The sequence below is a fragment of the Petaurus breviceps genome, unplaced genomic scaffold (genome assembly GCF_028583685.1).
Source record: "Petaurus breviceps papuanus isolate PSGF00001 unplaced genomic scaffold, PetGlider_PUasm1.0 221, whole genome shotgun sequence".
NCBI classification, from domain to species: domain Eukaryota; kingdom Metazoa; phylum Chordata; class Mammalia; order Diprotodontia; family Petauridae; genus Petaurus; species Petaurus breviceps.
In genome coordinates this window covers 9,473,087-9,493,304 of record NW_027185877.1, presented here as the reverse complement: position 1 = coordinate 9,493,304, position 20,218 = coordinate 9,473,087, and the positions used below count along the sequence as shown (strand labels likewise).

The window sequence follows — 20,218 nt, the reverse complement described above, 5'->3', positions numbered from 1 at the left end:
AGAGAATAGACATACAATTTAAAAAAGCAAATATGTATAGTAACCATGTATTTGACAACTGTAAAGACTTAAGTTTTGAGTGTAAGAATTCATCATTTGGTAAAAATTGTTAGAAAAACTGGAAAGTAGTCTGGCAGAAATTGGGCACAGACCAATATCTTAAACCATTTACCAAGATAAATGGATACATGACCCGGATATCAAGAGATATTACAAGAAAACTTGAAGAACATAGAATATATTATCTATCATTTTTACATATAGGAGAACAATTTATGAATAAACAAGAAACAGAGAATGTTGTGAGGTGAAAATGGATACTTTCAAGTACATTAAATTGAAAAGATTTTGTACAAATAAAACAAATGTAGTCAAGAATAAGAAGCAAAGTAGAAAACCGGGGAAAAGATTTTATAGACAGATTCTTATATAAAAGTCTCATATCTCAAAAAATATAAAGAACTTTGTAAAATCTATAAGAATACAAGTCATTCCCCAATTGACAAATGGTCAAAGGATATGTACAAGCAGTTTTCCAATGAAGAAATCCAAACAGGTAATTTTATAGTCATACAAAAAAATGCTCTAAATAATCATTGAACAGAGAAATGCAAAGTTGATTTTTACATACAAGTGTAAAATTTTACATTCTTATTAAATTTCATTATATACAGTTTGATACAAAGTTCTACCTGGTCAAGACCTTTATTGCATAGTGATTCTGTCAGCTATGGCTGTATAGGTTAGGAATATGCTATAGTGTAGAGAAGATTCTTTTTCAGGTGTGGTTAGATTAGACTAAATACCCACTGATCCTTTCAACCCAGAAAATCAGAGCTTGAATGAAACTGATACATATAGCCATACCAAGTAAGACTCATTAGAGTAATGTATCTTGAAAATGTTTACTTCTAAGGGATGAAAACAAATGGGAAAAATTGCTTGCCTGAGAAAATTACCATAATACTGTAGATTAGAGAAAGATAGTATAGATGTTAACAGCATAAATCATCCTGAAAGAACTAGTGGTTCAGTAGAAATAACAATGGATATACTTACATAAGCTCCAAAGGTCACATAATTTAAAATTAGATGAGGAAAATACAAATTACTTTCACAACTAAGGATAGGGGAGAATTCTTAACTAAACAAAGAATAAAGACCATAGAAGACAAATAACAACTGATTATAAAAATTGTAAAATGAAAATCAGTACTGTTAGAATTTCTCTATATGAAAATGACATCCCACCTATATTAGGAACACATACATATGTCTTATATAAGTAGATGAGTTATTATATAGGTGAATGGATAACTAGTCAAAAGATACAAACATCCAAATGAAAAAAATGTATTAAATCACTAACAAAGAATACAAATTAAAATGACTCTGAAGTTCCATCTCAATCCTGCTGGATGACAAAAAGAAAATAGCATTGTTAGAGATAATGTAGGACCATAGCGATGATAATATACACTATTGAAGTGAATCTGTGAATTTTTTCCTTTCTTTGTAATCCCAGTACAAGCACTTTAATGCTTGTTACCTGGCTGAATCGATCTAACCATTCTGGAAAGCAACTTGGAACTATTTCATCACTGAACTGTATACACACTTTGACCCAGCAATATTACTACCAGAAATACATAAAATAGGTCAAAGATAGAAGGAAGCAACCTATGGGTATAAAATTATTTATAGTAGTACTTCTTACTGTGGCAAAGAAATTGGAGCAAAGTATGTGTCTATCATTTAGAAAATACCTGAACAAATTATGGCCTATCAATAACATGAGTGACAAACATGGCATATTGAAAAAATCTGTGAACTGATTTGTGAACTGATGCACAGTGAAATGAGTAGATACTGAACAATTTGTACAATGACTACAATATCGTAAAAGGAAACAACACTGAAAAATTTCAGAATTGATCAATGCAGTGACTATGACATCAAGAATAGTGATGAATTATGATTCTTATTTTTTTAAAGAGGTGATATACTATGATACATAGATTTTTAAACTTAGCAAATGTACTGATTTGTTTTGACTATATTTATTCATTACCAGGAAGGGTTTCTCTTGAGGAAAGAGTTGGAAACTAATGACAACAATAAAAAAAAAGAAAAAAATCATTAGAACACTTAAAAACACACAAAAATAAAGTAAACAAAATTTCAGAAGTAGACCCAATCAAAAAAAGTTTTGTTACTACCATCTTAAAATTTAACAAGAGGGAGAGAGATTGGACCTGTTATTTCAAAGGTATAGGTAGAAATGCCAAACTCACTGCCTGCAAAATTCCCAAATGCAACTAGAAGTAGATTTGGGCAATGCTTAACAAAATGAATTAAAAATACAATAAAATAATGTTAATTTTTTGTTTCAGTCAATATGAGGCCCGTGGGATCTGTTTCTATTTGAGTTTGATACCACTGGACTAGTGCACTACTAAATTACAGGGAGGCAGGGAGTAAAAAACAAACAATGATTTGTTTTGTTAGGGAAAATAAAGTCAGATCCCAGAGGATTCCCCCTGCTGTAAAATCCTCCCCCTCAAAAACCGAAAGAATTTCTTCTTTAAGTTAAAAAAGTTAAGTACATAGTTTTATCCCTTTTGAGACTATTTCCTGTATCACATCTGTGACTCATCTGATAATGCTCTTGCATTAGCAAATTTTATTGTTTTGGGACTTTGGAATTTCAGCAAGGTTGTGTTACTTCTGAATGATCTCTCCCAGCAATAAAAAGGAATCCTGGTCAATTCTGGTGTGTAATGTTTGTCATTTTAATTACCAACTGATTCACATTCTCTCTTCCTTTCTCTTTTAGTATGAGTAAGCTTGATGAGGTATATGGGTAACCTCTTCAAGCTCACTATGGTAAAAAGATCTTCAGGTAAAACAATAGCTTTTTTTTTCTTTGACTAACAGAGTTGAATTTCTCAGACTAAAAATCAAGTGGTTTGTGACCCATTTTAGACAGGAAAGTTGGATATTTAACTCTCCTGGCATTTTAAGCCCACTATAGACTCTTTGTTTGTGTTTCCAGCAACATGGTCTTTGTACACAGCCTCCCCCACCCCTTTCCTGCTCTCAGACTTGTCCTCTCTAGGATGGGATTATATTCAGCAATTCCTTTCACTTCTATAAAATTTCTATATATTCTCTTCTATTAGTCACTCATGGCACTCCAAATTACTTCATAACAAGGAATTAACAATAAAAACCCTACAATCTACATAACACCTACTAATAGCCTTTTTATATAAAATACCAGGTTTCCACATCAAGATAACTCCTGAATTAATAGCCTCTATGTTTTATAAGTAATGAATAAAAATTAATCTACTAACAACAGCCTTCAGGAAGAGGGAGGTGTACTAAACAGGAGAGGGATATTTTCTGCAAAGCCAGTAAATGATTTCTCCCTCACTCTAAAATTGACCTTTTAAAAGATATTAACTTCCTTGGAAATTTTCATTAAATAAAGAAAAATATTCTTACAATTAAAACTATTCATAAGTAAACTCTAAAAATTAAGAGGTCTTAAAGCTGAGATTGGACTACCATTTGCCAGGTTACATTTTTATATACCACTGAAATCCCTTCCAACTTTAAAATTTGGTAATACTATGATTCTGTGAAATAAGATGCTGCCTGAATTTCTATCCAGGCTCATTAACCTCAGTCGTGTATTTTCAGAAAAGTTCTAGAGTTTTTAAAAATAATTTTCTATCAAATTCACTTACCTATATTGCTATTTGGTCCCATAAATAGCTAAGAAAAACATTGGAAAGAACTTCAAAAGTTGTATAACTAATGACAGATCACTTACATTTACCTTATCTTCTGTTTTCAGTAGATTATCTGTTGCCTGCAAGTCACTGGTATGCCAACAATGCAAGACTACCCAAACATTTCAATTCCTTTCAAAACTATCAAGGCACTTAAGCAGGAATCCTGCTGAGTTTTTCTTCCCAGAACTATACATGTTGATAAGGGATTCTTCCTAAACCAACACTCTTCCCAGGGGAACTTTGAAGGAAAGATAATAATTATAAATAATTATAGCTCCCATTAATACAATGTTTTTAAAAGCACTTTTCCCCTCCACAGAAACTTTATGAGATAGGTAGTATAACTACTATTATGTTCATTTTACAGATCAGGGAACTGAGTAAAGTGTTTTCTGATTGTTACAATAGAGTAGTAAATAATAAATAACAATTCTCAATGGGGACTTAAATAAGTTGCTTCATTTTTGAAGGGCTTTAATTAATCAGCTAATTAGATTCTGATGGAAGGCATATCAATCTATCTGTTTCTGATACTTTTCAATTCCTCTGAAGTTAATTTCCTTTTTGAAACTCAGAAAACTGGAACTTTATTGTTAATAGCTATTATGTTTGCTCTAGATCAGCCTCATGTGTAGTTCTGGGCATACTAGTGAAAGTATTTCAATGTGCTGTGGACTATGTTTGCAATATTTAAATACTTTGCTTTTTAAAAGATCTTTATAATTCATAACCCAAACTATTAGGATAGAAATATTTTATTACAGATAATGCACTCCTTAATAGGCCAATTTTATGAAGCTCCCGAGGTAAGATTTGAAGATTGCTCTATTTCCAACTTTCTATCCTGTTCATGCTCATTTTGAAGGCTTTGTTTGAGACTTCACCGTAACTTATGAGACTTAATAAAAAAAGAAACACCTCAGTGTTAAAGTGGAATTTTCTGATATTGAAAAATGGGCATTTCTATAAAGCCATATTTAAAAGTGAGAGTCAGCGTGGAATGGGAAGGAAAGAACTTCAGGGCTAGGATGACCTGGGTTCAAGTCCCACCTCTGACAGTGTCAATCGAGGCATGATGTCATTTAACTGATAAGTGCAGATAAGGTGCTGACCTACAATATTTCTGAATGATCTCTCCTCATAATAAATGAGGAATCCTGATCAATCCTGGCATGTAAAATTTGTCATTTTCATTACCAATTGATTCACTCACATTCCATCATTCCATCTTCCTTTCCCATGCAGAACCAACAAGCTCATTATAATGAAAGGATTTGTAGACAAACAACATTTTTTTCCTTCTCCTTACTAAATTGAATTTCTCAGACTAAAAATAAAGTCGTTTGTGACCCATTTTAGAGAGAAAACACCAAAAAAAAAAATCCCTCCAAATGTATCATGCATCTCAAGTAACTCAGTCTAATGAGGGAGACACCATGAACAAGACATAGGATAAACTGAGGGATGGTCCCAAAGTCACAGTTCAAAGATTAAGCAAGACTAGTAAAGACATTCCAGGAAGTGAGACTTAAGCTGACACTTGAAGGTAGCCAGATGTGAAGGGAGAGTTTTCCAAGAATAAGAGACAAGCTATCAGTGGAAATACTTGGATTCAGGAGATGAAGTGTCTTAGATGATGAACCACAAGGAGACAAGTGTCATTGGATCACAGAGCACCTGAAAGGATATAAGGTATAAGAACACTAAAAAGGTAGGAAAATAACAGGTTATGAATGCCTTTTGTACTGTTCATACAAGTTGTAGTATGTTCAGCACATGGAAACATGGAACCCACATAAGACAGTAAATAAAGAAAGGCAACTTTATTAAAAGATGTACTACAAGGAAGGGCAGTCTGGGAAGATGGCAACAGGTCAGGTCCACTGAGACTCCAGGTGAAACTCAACACACAAACCAATAATGTGTGGCAGGTTTTTATAGGATTGGAGGAAGGAACCTGGAGAGAAGGGCTGATTCACACTAGTGGGGGTTTAGGGGAAGACTCCCAGGGAACTGGCAGTTAGTTGATATTCAAACTCCCCATTGATAGGAAAGGAATGGTCTTTTGACCATTATTGCTGTTTTTATTTTGACAGGGAGACTCAGCAGATCTGAGTTTCCCTGAAGTTTCTTCATTTAGTAAGGTGAGGAGGTTACTAAGATCCTCACACTTTCACAGCTTGTTGGCAAGCTTTCTATTTCACATTTATTGATTCCCTATCATTTCCCACATTGTTCTACAATTTTTTCCCTCTCTCCTATCCTCCACATTTAAAGCAGATAACTTTTTTTTCTTTTACTGAAAAGACAGGAGCTCCATCACTTCTCAAAACTTCTTAGTACCATCAAACATTCTTCTCTCTTTTCTGTGAAGAGGTATTTTTAGCCCTTTCTAGGATTAATCCTTTTATCTGCACTTTGATTTCATTCAGTTCATTTAGATTAAACAAAAATTTATTAAATGTTTACTAGCTAAACATATACTACAGGCAGGGTATACAAAGACAAAAACCAAATCGTCCCTACCCTCAAAGATCTTTCACTTCTGTGGTGGCTAGGTGGAGCAGTGAATAGAGCACCAGCCCTGGAGTCAGAAGGACCTGAGTTCAAATGTGACCTCAGACACTCAAAAACTATCCATGTGACTTTGGACAAGTCACTTAACCCCAATTGTCCTCCAAAAAGCAAAAAAAAAAAAAAAAAGGATCTTTCACTTCCTCCTCATCTCCAGGACCTGGTTGGAGTACTCATCCCCCTTTCTATCATGCATCTTCAACTTCTCTTTCTCTACTGCCTTCTTCCTACCTGGTTATCGAACATCCATCTTCAAGTGATTTTTGGGACCCCAACCCAGGAAAAAGACTCAATGAGTAGTCATATGACATGTAGACATGAACTTGGTGGTAAAATGCTATTTAGGAAATGTCAAGTTTTGTCTACTTTCCTCTATAAAATGAGAAGGTATAGGAAAAAGTATGCCCTGATAGTATTGATTTATTGTTTATTATATATATATAGAATTGTTTATTCTTGCCATATATTCTGAAGTATATACCCCTTTGTCAAAGGTACTCAATGGTGAGAGGTTAAAAGGAGCTAGGATGTTAGCAAATGAGGCCTGATAATCCCAAACCTTTAGGTTCAACCCCTGTGTCTCAGCCTGGCCCTGAGAGAGTGAGACCAGAACAAACACACTATATCAGGTTTCCACATTACTAAAAACAAAAAATACTTGTCTTGGTTTTTCTATTTGTGGTCTCATCTTTTTCTTCTCCTTTACTACTAGACTTATTGGGGAAAGAAAAGTATCACTAAAGAAAGATGCCTCTGACATATTCTCATCACTTCTTTGTTATTTGCCTTTCATCTCCAGAATTTTACTGAAACTGTCTTTTCAAAGGTTGCCAACGGCCTCCCAAAGGACCTTAAAAAACCATCCAGTCCAAGCAGATGAGGAAACTGAGAATCAGAACTTAAGAGACTTACTCAAGATTCCAAATCTGGTGCTCTTTCCACTACCTATAAGGCCTCTCAGTAAAGTGAAGTTCAGAGAGGTAAAGTGACTTGCTCACAGTCACAAACTCTGAGCCACTGTTATAACCTTGACTTCTAATCCCCAACCTCTCTGATTCAGATCTATAATTCTAATCACAGACATCTACTGAACTCCAGCTCCACGCTTATGACTGCTTACAGAGCATCTTCACCTGGATAACCTGCCAGTACTTCAAACAAAACATCAAAAAACAAACAAATCTGTATTACCTTCTGATTTCACCATTTGTGTCAATAGTAAATTTGCCTAATTCCTATGGTTAAAAGCTGTGACTCTTCCCTCTTCCTATATTCAATCAGTTGCCAAATTCAAAAGATTCCACATGCATAGCACTTCACATTTTGCCCTTCTTCCCTATTACCACCATCATTACCATAGCATAGGGTACAGGTTCCCCACCCCTATAGGCCCATGTTACCACCTCCCTGGGACTTTAATAATTGTCTCCTAACCCGTTTTTCTTCTGCTACTCTCTTCTTGTTTCCGTCTATCCTTCAAGATACTCAACAATGAATGACCTATTTGCATTTGTCTTCAAGCAGAGGGGTATCATGAAGACTAATTTGTTAGCGTTATGAAAAATAAATAAATGCCGACTAACTGCCTCTTAAATAAAGTTCAAATTCTCTATCATTCAAAGCCGTTCACAGTCTGGCATCAACTTTCTTTTTCTATGAACTCTGCATGTACACACATGTCCTTTGCTTTTTCATTTCTATGTCTTTTGATCATGTTGCTCCCTATGCTTGGAATGACCCTTTATTCTTCTGTTCCTATTGTTGAATTCCAACCCTTCCTTTAAAGTCTTGTTCAAATTTTGAACACATTTTCTAACCTTAGATCTCACAAAACACTTTGGTTTACTTTCTTATGTATTTATCCTGTATTATAGTTATTTGTGTATTATCTACCCATTGTAGATAAGATACATGACAGCAGGACTTAAATTTATCTATAATTTTTCTTTCCTACAGAGTAGGAAAAGTAGGAAAGTAGACACTTGAAAATTATTGAATTGAATTGATACACGATGTACCAGAAAAAGCACTGGTTTGGGGGCAGGGGTGGGGTCAGAAGACTTTATTGTACCCCAACTACAAGTCAAAGAATATATTGAGACCCTTAGACAAATCATATCACCTCTCTGGACATCTCCCAGGCAACACAGAGGTCTCCTCTGTAAAAGGGGTTGGCTGGACTAGATCAGTGTTTCCTAACCCAAACAACAGTACAGACTGGCAGAATATGAATATTCTCTATTAAAGACTGCTCAGCCTTAGTACTTTGGACTAAAAGAATAGGGCCCGGGAGCTTTGAAGAAGAAAAGATCCATGAGAGGAAGAAAATTAAAATTCAAAATGGTATAGAGAAATGAGCACTGAATTTGGAGTCAAAAGATCTAGGTTTTAATCCCAATTCTGACACTTAATAGCTAGTCATTTAATTTCTCTGGTCCTCAATGTCCTCATCTATAAAAATGATAGGCTTGGAACAAATGGCCTCTAAGGCCACTTCTAGACCCATAATTCTGGACCATGACTCTAAATCCAGATTTTTTTTTTGTTTCTCAAAATGTCAAGGTCCATCTGGGAAAGGAGTACAGTAATAAAAAAAAAAAAGAAGGTTGCTAAGAAAATTAGTGAATAAGGAAGACACTCGAACAGTCATGTAGTATAGTCTTCTCATTTTATTAATGAGGAAACGAGCTCAGAGAGGATAAGTGTCCAAGACCATACAGCACATAATCAACAAATATTTATTAGACAGAATGGCAGGCACTGTACTAGGTTATAATGCTATGAAAGGTAATACAAGATAGATAAGAAATAAATACAAAGTAACGGGGGTAGGAGGACAACAGAAGGAAATGTAGAGTCAGGAAAGATTTCTTGAAGGATATACTAATTGAGATGACCTTTGAAGGGGTTCTAAGAGCTAGAGGTTTAGGGGAAGAGAATTTTAAACATGTGGGACAGTCTGTGTAAACATGGGAGACAGAGTGTCATGTGTTAGGAACAGCAAATAAACCAGTTTATCTGGAGGGCAGAGTGTGTGGGGAGGAGAAGGAATGCATAATCAGACTGAAAAGATAGGCTGGAGTCAGAATGTGAAGGGCTTTAAATGCCAGAAGAATATATATTTTATCCTAGGACAACAGGGAAGTGACATGGTCAGATGTGTCTGAGGCATATCAGTTTAGCAACTGTGTGGAAGATGAATCAGCATGGGGAAGAAATTGGATTTAGGTAAAAGTTAGGAGTCTATTGTAATAGTTCAGTTGAAAGGTGAAGGATGAGAAACTAAGCTGGGGGCATTTCTGGTGTGAGTGGAGAAAAGGCAATGATATCGAGTGAGATGAATGATATTGGGAAGATAAAATTTACAAGAATTGGAAACTGATTGGATTGGGCTGGGTTGCCACAAAAAATAAGTCCACAATGACTCCTGGTTTTTGAACTTGGGTGACTAGAAGATTTACTGAAAATTTACTGAATTTCCAAAAAAAAAAAGAGAAATTAAGAGGAGGAAGGGTTTAGGTTGAAAGATAAAACATTTGGCTTTGGACCTAATAGTGAGTAATTGCTAGCATTTATATAGCACTCTAAAGTTTGCAAAATGTTTTACATATATTATCTCATTGGATCCTCATTTAAACATATGAAGTAAATGCTATTACACACCCATTTGTAGATGAGGAAACTAAGGTTGACAGGGGTTAAATGACTGGCAAAGGGTCACACAGTTAATAAGTACCTAAGGAAGCATGACCTGACTCCAAATCCTAGCTACCATTCTGAGTTTGAGATGCCTATGGGATATGCAGGGGGAAATGTCCAGCACTTAGTAAACAGTTATTAAGTGCCTACTATGTGCCAGGCACTCTGCTAGATGCTAGAGATACAAAGGCAGTTGAAGATTTAGGATTAGAACTCTGGGAGGAGATAAGAACTGGATATGGTAGTAACCTAGTTAGAGATGGTAAATGAATCCATGGAAATTGATATGGTCACTGAAAGAACAGAGAATCCAGCAAAGATGGAAAAATAAAAGAGACCACTAGAAACTATTTCCCATAACAACTCCAACTAAATTGGAGGAAAAGCACAAGACTGAACAGTGATTGGGCAATACAAAGGAGAAACTGAGGTGGGGGGCAGAGCCAAGATGGCAGAGTAAAAGCAGGAACTTGCTTGAGCTCTTCCCCCAAACACCTCCAAATACTCTAAACAAATTCTAGAGCTACAGAACCCACAAAACAATAGAGTGAAACACATCTCCAACTGGAGATAGCCTGGCAGGCCAAGAGGAAGGGTCTATCACAGTGGGCTGGAAGTGGAGCACAGTTCTGCATGGGCTGTGCCAACATAGACAGGCTGGAGCAGGCCTCGGGGGACTGAATCACTGGCAGCTGTGGCAGTTTCCAGACTTCTCAACCCACAAACGCCAAAGATAAAGTAGAAGGTCAGTGGGGAAACTCTGTTGGACCTGGGTGAAAGAAGAATGCAGCTGACTGCCCTAGGCCCAGGGCAGCAGAAGTGGCAGCAGCAGCAGCAGTGGTGGCTGCTTCTGGAGCTCCAGGCCCACAGATGGTGGGGGAATCAGAGGGCAATTGCAGGGATCTCTTTGCTGGCACTGAGGCAGGATTGTCTTGCTTTGCCCTGCTTGGATCTGGGTCACAGTCTTGGGTGGAGGTCCTGGGGTAAGCAGGGGGGCTGGCGTGGCAGTTTGTGGCGGCTGTGGAGAGGGAGTCCTCCTCACAGTTCTGAGACATAAAAAAGTGCCTGTGGTCACTCACAGACCAGACCACAGGCCAGGATATGAGTAAATACCTCTCCTTTGATCATATAACTTTAGAAGAACTGAAAATTTACAGGTACCTAGAAGTAGCTCTGACAACAGCTGCACAAAACCCTAGAAACTTAGTACAGAGAACTCTCCACTCTGGAAACAGAGTCCTACTTTGCAAAGAGATCAAAAGTCAAGTAATTGGCTGGAAAAATAAGCAAACAGAGGAAAAAACTCAGACTATAGAAACTGTGGCAGATCTTTTTTCCAGCCTAGGTCACAATGGAGAATCAGCCAAAGGTCTTTGGACACTGGAGAGTGGATCTAGCAAGGAGAGCCAAAGAAGATACTCTAGGCACTCGGATTGGGCTGGGTTTGCATTTGTGCTGAGTGAAGTGAGCAGAACAAAGAGAACAATTTATGCAATAAGAATGTATTGTAAAAATGAACAAATTTGAAAGACTTAAGATCTCTGATCAATCATGATTCCAGAGGACGCATCAAGACATATGACAGAGATTTGAGGAATAGTTTTGATAATCTTAAAAGAAAAAGTCAAAAGAAATTCACTGAAGTAGAAAGGGAAGGAACATTGTGGGGTAGAGAACTTACTATCTTACAAAACCAAGTTGCAGAAGAAAGACCTCTAAGTTTCATACTCAGGAAAAATTCCATCCTTAGGCCAAACCCCTAGAGATGAAGATAACCTACCTAAATACAATCCTCAATGATTAACATATTCCCATCCCATCATACCCTCCCCATCTCAGTGATTCTCAGTCTCTGGCTATCATTATTTAAACCAGTCCTTAGTTTTCCACTGACCACCCCCCTTTTGCCCCTCCTCTGCAATGTCTCCCAACTTCTGCCCTAAAACTAGGTAATTCAACATACATTTTGGTACTCCCTCCAATACCTTATCTTCCTATTTCTTTAATTCACTCACCTCCTATTAACTAGTCCTTCACCCCACCCCAACTACATATCAAGATGATTATATTATTGATCTTGCCATCACCCATAAGTGTTCCACATCCATGTTCACGAATCCTGAAATTCCTTTATATAATCATAATCTGTTGTCAGTCTACTTCTCTATCTGCTTTGCAACTCCCAAACTTGCTCTTTGTCCCTTACCATGTCCTCCAAGCCCTCTAACTTTCAGTTCTTTCCTAGGTCATCACCCATTAACTGCTTACACTCTCCTCCCTTCCCCATTTTGACTCTGGGTGAAGCAATTCAACATTGTTCTCTTCTCTCAAATTCCTTGTCCCCTTTATCTTATCACTAATCTTTGTCCTAACAAGCTCAGCCTGGATTATTATCCCTATTTGCTGCTTTTACTTCTATTCTTGTGCTGCTTAAAGGACACTTGAATTGGTGAATTTGTCCACTACAAATCTATATTATATAATCTCAATTTGGCCCTCACTGAAGCAAGGAAATCATTTTATGCTTCCCTAACTGATTCTCTATCCCACTCACCACATTGACCTTTCAGACCTTTCCATCCCTCTTTAAACATCTGAAACATCTCCTTACTTTCACCCTCTCATTTAATAAACTTACTTCATATTTCACTGAAAAACTTGAAGCCATTTGCCAAGATGACCCTTCAGTTCCCTCCTCCTCAATTCATATTCAGATGTTTTATGCCACTATCTATTCCTTCACCCCTGTCTCACAAGAAGAATTAACCCTTCTTCTTTGTTAAGGCAAAACTCTTCATGCAGAAGTGATCCCATTCCATCCCATCTTCTCGAGCAGATTGTCCCTTCTACCATCTTTGATTTCTCACTAAACTTCAATCTCTTCCTGTCCATTAACTGCTTCTCTACTCCTTACAATCATGTCCATGTCTCCCTCATCCTCAAAAAATCCTGAAGTGATGTGTCCATTTCTGATAGCTATTATCCTATATCTCTCAATTCTGTCATTTCTAAACTCCTTGAGAAGTCCATCTGTCCTCTCTTCACTCTTTTTTTTTTGGAGGGGGGAAGGTAGGGTAATGGGGGTTAAGTGACTTGCCCAAGGTCACATGGATAGTTTTTTGTGTTAAGTGTCTGAGGCTACATTTGAACTCAGCTTCTCCTGACTCCAGGGCCAGTGCTCTACTCACTGTGCCACCAAAAGCTCCTATTCACTGTCTTAGCTCTCTGAAGCATGGCTTCCTACATCATCATTTAAATAAAAATGCTGTCTCTCAATCTGCATTGTTCTTGATCTCTTCAGAGGACAATCACCCTCTCCTCCTTGATATGCTTTTCACAACACTAATCTCTCCTGGTTCTTCTCCTATTTGTATGACAGCTACTTTTCAATTCCCTTTGGCAGATTTTCGCCAAAGCCACTAACACTTGGTGTCCTCCCAATCTCTGTCCTTGGCCCTCTTTTATTCTCACTTTATACTATTTCACTTTTTGATCTCATTGACTTCCATGATTTTAATGATCATTTCTATGTAGATGATTCTTAGATATATTTATCTAGTACTAACCTCTCTCTCTGATCTAAAGTCTAATTTCCAACTGTCTATTGAACATTTAAAACTAGATATCCATAGCTATTTTAAACCTTAACATGTCCAAAACTTCATTCACTAACTTTTCCCCAAACTTTCCCCTCATCCTAACTTTCCTATTATGGCCAAGGGCATCCTCCTCCTCCTAGTCACCCTGACTGGCAATTTAGGTGACATCTTCCACTCCTCCTCACCTGTACCTCTTGTATCAAATCAGCTGCCAAGTCCTATTGGTTTTACCTTTGTAACATCTATCTTCTATATCCCTTCTCTCCTCTGACACTGCTGCTGCCTTGGTAGACCCTTATCAGTTCATGCCTAGACTATAGCTATAGCTTGTTGGTTGGTCAAGGTTCTCTCTACTTTAGTCCATCCTCTACTCAGCTGCTGAATGGCTATTCCTAGAGCATAGATCTGACCATGTCACCTTCCTAGTAGTTCCCTATCTTCTCAAAGATCAAATATAAAATCCTCTGACATTCAAAGGCTCATACCTTTTCAGTTTTCTTACACCTTATTTCTCATCTCCTAGCCCTCATACTTTAATCATCAGACTGTTTGATATTCCTCACACACAACAGTTCATCTCCTATCTAGGAGCATTTTTACTGGCTGTTCCTCATGACAAAAATTCCCACCTCACTCATCTTCACTCCTTAGTTTCCCTGGCTTTCTTCATGTCTCAGCTAAAGTCTCACCTTCTGCCAAAAGGCTTTTGAATTCTCCCTTAATACAAGTGCCATCCCCCTAAAATTATCTCTAATATATCTTATTTATATAACTGTTTTCATCATGTCACTCCCATTAGGCTATGAACTTCTTGAAAGACCAAAGGAGTTGTTTTCACCTAGCTTTTAGCACTGTGCCTGGCACATAGAAAGTAATTAATAAATGCCTATTGGAAAGACTTGAAGTCAATATAGCCCTACTAGACCTAGACAAATCTAACCAAAAAAGCAATAAAGAAGTTAAAGATTTGAATTGAGTTCTAGAAAATGTAGATATGATAGATTCGTGGCAATGGGGATAATAATGAGTGTATATATTTCTCAGCTGTGCATGGTACCTTTACAAAAATTGACTATTAATGCATAAAACCTTAAAATAATAGATAATTTAATCAAAATTAACTTTTTAATCTGTAAATCCCATTGAATTAATAAATAATACTGGGGGTGAGAGGAAGAACAAGACAATAAAATAGATAAACTAATAGCAGGATTACAAAACAGAAAAAGGAATAGTAAAGTAGCTGTATCAAAAATTTTAAAAAGAATTCAGAACAGATAAAGAATAGAGGAAACTATTAGAAACTCTTTTCCCCAACTTCACTTATGTAAAAAAAAAATGACTGCTTAAAAAAAGAAATATAAAATGAAACAACTCTGAAGTACCACCTCACATCCAGCTAATATGACAGAAAAGGAAAATGACAAATGTTGAAGGGGATGTAGGGGAATAGTTGTGAACTGAGCTGGAAAGCAATTTGGAACTATAGCCAAAAGATTATAAAACTATATACCCTTGAACCCAAAAATATGCAAAAAATCTCAAAGAGAGTTTAAAAAAAGGAAAAAGGAACTACATACATGAAAATATTTACAGCAGCTCTTTTTTGTGGTGGCAAAAAATTGGAAGTTGAGGGGACATTCATCAATGGAGGAATAGCTAGACAAGTTGTGGATATGATTATGATAAAATACTTTTGTGTTATAAGAAATGATGAGCAGGATACTTTCAGAAAAACCTGGACTCACATGAACTGGTGCAAATTGGAGTGAGCAGAACCAAGAGAACAGTGTACACAGTAACAGCATTATTGTAAAGATTATTAACTGTGAATGATTTAGCTATTCTCAGCAATACAAAGATCCAAGACAATTCCAAAGAAGTTATGATGAAAAATGCTATTTACCTCTAGAGAAAGAATTGATGGAGTCTGAATGCAGATTGAGGCATACTATTTTTTTACTTTATTTTTCTTGGGGCTTTTTTTTGTGTTTTCTTTCACAATACTACCAGTATGCATAGTATAACCTATATAAAATTGCTTGCCTTCTTCAATGAGGATGGAGAAGAGGGAGGGAATTTGGAACTCACAGTTTTAAAAACAAATTTTAAAAATTGCTCTTACATGTAATTGGAAAAAATTAAATATTTAAAGTAAAAAAGAAATATAAAATGCCTAGATGAACAGAAGAAATGAAGCATTAATAACCTAATCTCAAAATTAAATATGACACAAAAGAAACACCAAAATAAAAAAATTACAAGACAAAATGGATTTACAAGTAAATTCTATTGAATATTCAAAGAAAAACTAACCGCAACATTATATAATGTTTGCAAAAACAGGAAAAGGGGTCCTATAAAATTCCTTTTGTGATACAAATATTATCTTGATACTTAAACTAGGGAGGGTCAAAATACAGAGACTATAGAATATTCTTAATGAATATTGAAATTAAAAAAATTAAAACAAAATATTAGCAAAGAGGATACATAAAAATATCAATGAGATTATATTTTGTGACCAGGTTGGATTTATACCAGGAACAAAAACTTTTGTATAATCTGTATATAATTCCATCAACCAAAAAAAAAAAAAAAGAGAAAAAACAGATCAATGAGTTGGGTATGCTATTTAGAAATTAGGAAATCAGCTAATTAAAAAACTCAAACAAAAAGAAGAGACTAACAAATTTGAAAGCATAAAACCCCATTGAATATTAATAAATTATACTAGAAACTGCTCATGCTACTATGCTATACCTACTTATGTATTCATTTACCAAGGGACCAACTAGGTCATACTAGGGCAGGGATACACATCTTTTGGATGCAACTGAAAAAATGTAAATATTTTATCTCCAATTTGTATTAGGAATTATAATTTAACCAACACAGAGAACTAAGATTCTTAGATCTTACTCAACAGGAATTGAATAAATGGGGTTAGCTAACCCTTTCTGGGGTTCTTTTATTTAAATTGATATCATTAATAGTTTTCAAGCAGTGTTATGTTTTTATGTTTGCATTTTATAAACAATCAGTCATTACCCTCCTAGCCTCAGTGGGATCTAATTTCCTACTGCCAGTTACACTCTGGCCAATGAGCTAAATTCATAAGATCCTGTAGGATACAGAGCTGGAAGGGACTTTGGAGGGCCTATTCAACCCCTCTAATGTTATAAATAAGGAAATTGTCATCCCAATCCTCTTTATTGATTTGCTCAAGGTTATATAACAACCTTAATAAGTGCTAAAGCCAAGGATTTGGAACTCTGACTCCAAATCTAGTCAGCCTTTGAAACAGAGGTAAGAACTTAATTTACCTTACTGATCGGAAAAAAATTAGTGGGCCTAAAAGAGTTTAGCACCTAACTATGCATATTTGTGTAGTTTTATTTTTATCTTTGTTTACAAACCTTGGTTTGTCTTTCAGCACCTCAGTTGGTCACATTTCACTTTTCCTCCTTTTTCATCAGTACTTCATGATCTAGGCTGAAGTTATATTTAGGGCACCCTTTAGTCTCCTCAATCTGATCTTCTAAGAAATCCGTTGTGCCCTAGGACACCAAGTCAGGGAGGAAGGAAGGAAGTAGCCCACAGGAGCTGGCTAAACTCTCCTGTTCATTAAGTTTTTTTTTTTAAGGTTTTTATCTTTATTAGTGGCCCTCCAACTGAATCTTCGATAATTGGGCAGATTAATAGAATGACCTGTAATCCCTCAAAAAATGCCAGAGACATTAAGGTAGGAATCAGTGAGGAACTCTCAGATCTTTAGAAGAAAAAAGAGGTACTGAACTAAAGTGGAAAGAGTGCCGGTTTTGGAGTGAGAGAATGTGGATTCAGATGCTAATTAAGTCATTGTGACCTTGGGCAAGTCAGAACCTAAATATCATTAATAGTTTCTTCAATTGTAAATGAGGAGTTTTGGATCTGAGAATCTCTTAGGTTGTTTTCAGATCTTAATTTATCATCTATAAAGACAGGCAAATATGAGTTTAAAAAAATTCAAAGGAGGGTAGCTGGTACTGGGTATATTGGACCTCTTATTTTAAAGTATATCAACATAACTATATTATGAAACCCTGAAATACTATTTTCAGGCTTTTTTCAAACAAGCTACCAGAGAGTTGAGCTGCAGGAGAGGGGTGGAAGGTGCAGTCAGTAACAGAAAGAGCAACAGGTCCAATTACGAATAAAAGTCCTCCCCAGGTTTTCTAAGGCCTTTCCCAACCCCGAAAGGCCACTGGTAACAGGGGTGGGGCAGCTCTTGGGAAGCACAGAAAAGGGCTGGGGAAGAAAATGTCCCGAGAGGAGAGAGCTTTCGCAGGATCCGCCCTGGGGCTCCCAGGAAGGCGAAGATCACTCACCGTTCGCCACGAAACTCTTGCCTTTCCTGGCCAGCGTCTGCTGTACCTGCTCCTGGATTCTGAGGGTTTTAGCAGACTGGTCAGTGCGGCTACTGCTCCCAGACAGTTTCAGTTTGGCCTCTGAAGGCAGAGCCAGACTGGAGCTGTCCAGCTGCTCTAGGATCTGCTGGCCCAAGACGGTTCGGATGTAGCCACACTCCGCAGATAAGCCTGGGGCTGCCATAGCCATAAGGAGGTGGTGGTAGGGCGGTGAGGAGACTGCCGGGCCCGGAGCTCAGCTCTCCTTCCTGTAGCGGCTAGACCTGGGAGAAAAGAGGCGGTCTGAGGTAGCCCTGGGCTGGAGCTCACTGTCGGGCCAGCGGGTCTCCGCCTCTGCGCCACGCCTCCGAGGCTTTGGGCCTCTCGGCAGCTCCCTCCTCCCACCTGAAACACACACACACACACACACACACACATTTGATTTCCGTTTGATTCTGGAAAAAACCGCCCAGCAGGCAGGTGAACTCTTCAAAGGCCTGGAGAACCACTTTGCACCTGCACCTTGGGGGAAGAAAAACAAACCAGGAAGGTGTTATCTACCAAGCTTAGGGGATCCCAATAAAAGGTTGGAGAATAATATCGGCCATAAGTTAAAGAGAAATGACAGAATGGGACTAAATATTTTTAACAAAATGACATTTGTGAGACAAATGGCCAGAATCCAAAAGAATTTTATTAACGAGAGGCTTTGTATTTTTCTTTTTTTTTTTTTTGCACAGATGCACACACAAACATGTTCTTCCTCATTCAGAGCTTCTGTTTGCCTTTTGCAAATACACAAACTGTACCCAGAACTCTCTTGCTCACCCACTCTCTCCCTTGTACTGGCATAAAAAAAAGAGTTCAAATAAGTGACAAATTTTGCTTCCATTATGTTAACATGTGTTAAGTACTCATTGTGGGTAACCGTGGGAAAGATACTTTTGGCTTTCTTATATGTTACTTATAATTATTATAATTCAATTAAAGGAGTATTTTATATATCCCTAATATATGTGTGTGGTATTCTTATAGAATTTATCATTTGCCATGAAGCTGGTGACCTACTGAGAACCATATAAAGTATGCTAAACAGATAACCCCTTGGAAATATAGAAATATGTTTGGAGGGGCAAACTCTCTGACTAAGGGACCCCAGCTCTGGGCTCCTACAGACTTAGGCAATCTGGAGAGAGCCGACCTCAAAAAGAGGAGCTAAGCCCTTTTCAAAATCTCTGGTTCATTATTACATCACCCTTCCAGAGTAGAACTCTGGGGGAAATTTCTAAACAAAGCTTAGGTTTGGATTATGTCTAAAATTTTCAAAAAGGTATTAAGAAAGTCCTTTTTCTAGAACAGAACTCAAGGCACAAATGTAACTGGGTTTTGCTTTGACCAGTCTCAAATAAATGAAAATAGCCAAAATTTCAAGCATGTTTCTTGGGACCACAGGGATTAAATGAAAAGTCTGTAGTCCTCACTCAGCTCAGTTAGTGGTGCATATACTGTGAATAAATAGGACCTTTACTTCTTTGGGTGTCATGAAAAAGGGAAAGAGAGATTGTTCTGATCTGGCAGTTTAAAAAATGCATCCTATTCTGGATACACAATCAATAGAAAAGGCTGCTCAGTAAGGGAACACAGAATATCTTTTCTGTGAAGCAGGTCCTCAGCATCTACCACATAGTGTCTCCATGTTAGATGATCTGGACATGCTCAAAGTGATACACAAAGAAGATCAAGGACTACTACTTATTTCCTCCAACACAAAAGAAAAGCTTTACACACAAAAGACTCCTAAATATAAATTGAAAAATAGTTAAAGCATGATATAGTAACTCATAACCTCTCCTTTAGGTTGATTCTTAAAACATCAAAAGATGAACCAACCAGGTGTTACTGTTGGACAGGAATTTCACCTTCACCTCAACTCTACACAGTCTAAAGTAACTCACTCAAGGTTCATATCTTATCTTTTGAATTGAAATGTTTCAGAGGTCATCTTTACTAAAACTCAAAAGGTTGTCACTGAGGCTAGGGTGGAAACAAAGCTCTCCCCTCTCCTACCTTTCCTCTTTAGGGTTAGGGTTATTGAGAAATATTAGGACAGACTTTAGTCTAAAGTATTTGGTCTAATCTGAATGAGAAACCTTGA

At 37.0% G+C, this 20,218-nt stretch overlaps 1 protein-coding gene across 2 annotated transcripts in view; it reads right to left on the bottom strand.

The window, feature by feature from the left end:
* Positions 1-18,448, bottom strand: part of PKP2 (plakophilin 2) — a 162,051-nt gene extending 143,603 nt beyond the window's left edge. Inside the window, exon 1 of one of the 2 annotated variants that reach the window (XM_069094835.1) lies at positions 18,046-18,448. In XM_069094835.1, the coding sequence (XP_068950936.1) occupies positions 18,046-18,274 (229 nt within the window). In that variant the 5' untranslated portion in view covers positions 18,275-18,448. The remainder of the gene's footprint in view (positions 1-18,045) is intronic. The other variant, XM_069094834.1, reaches the window with a different exon arrangement.
* Between the last annotated feature and the right edge of the window lie 1,770 nt (positions 18,449-20,218).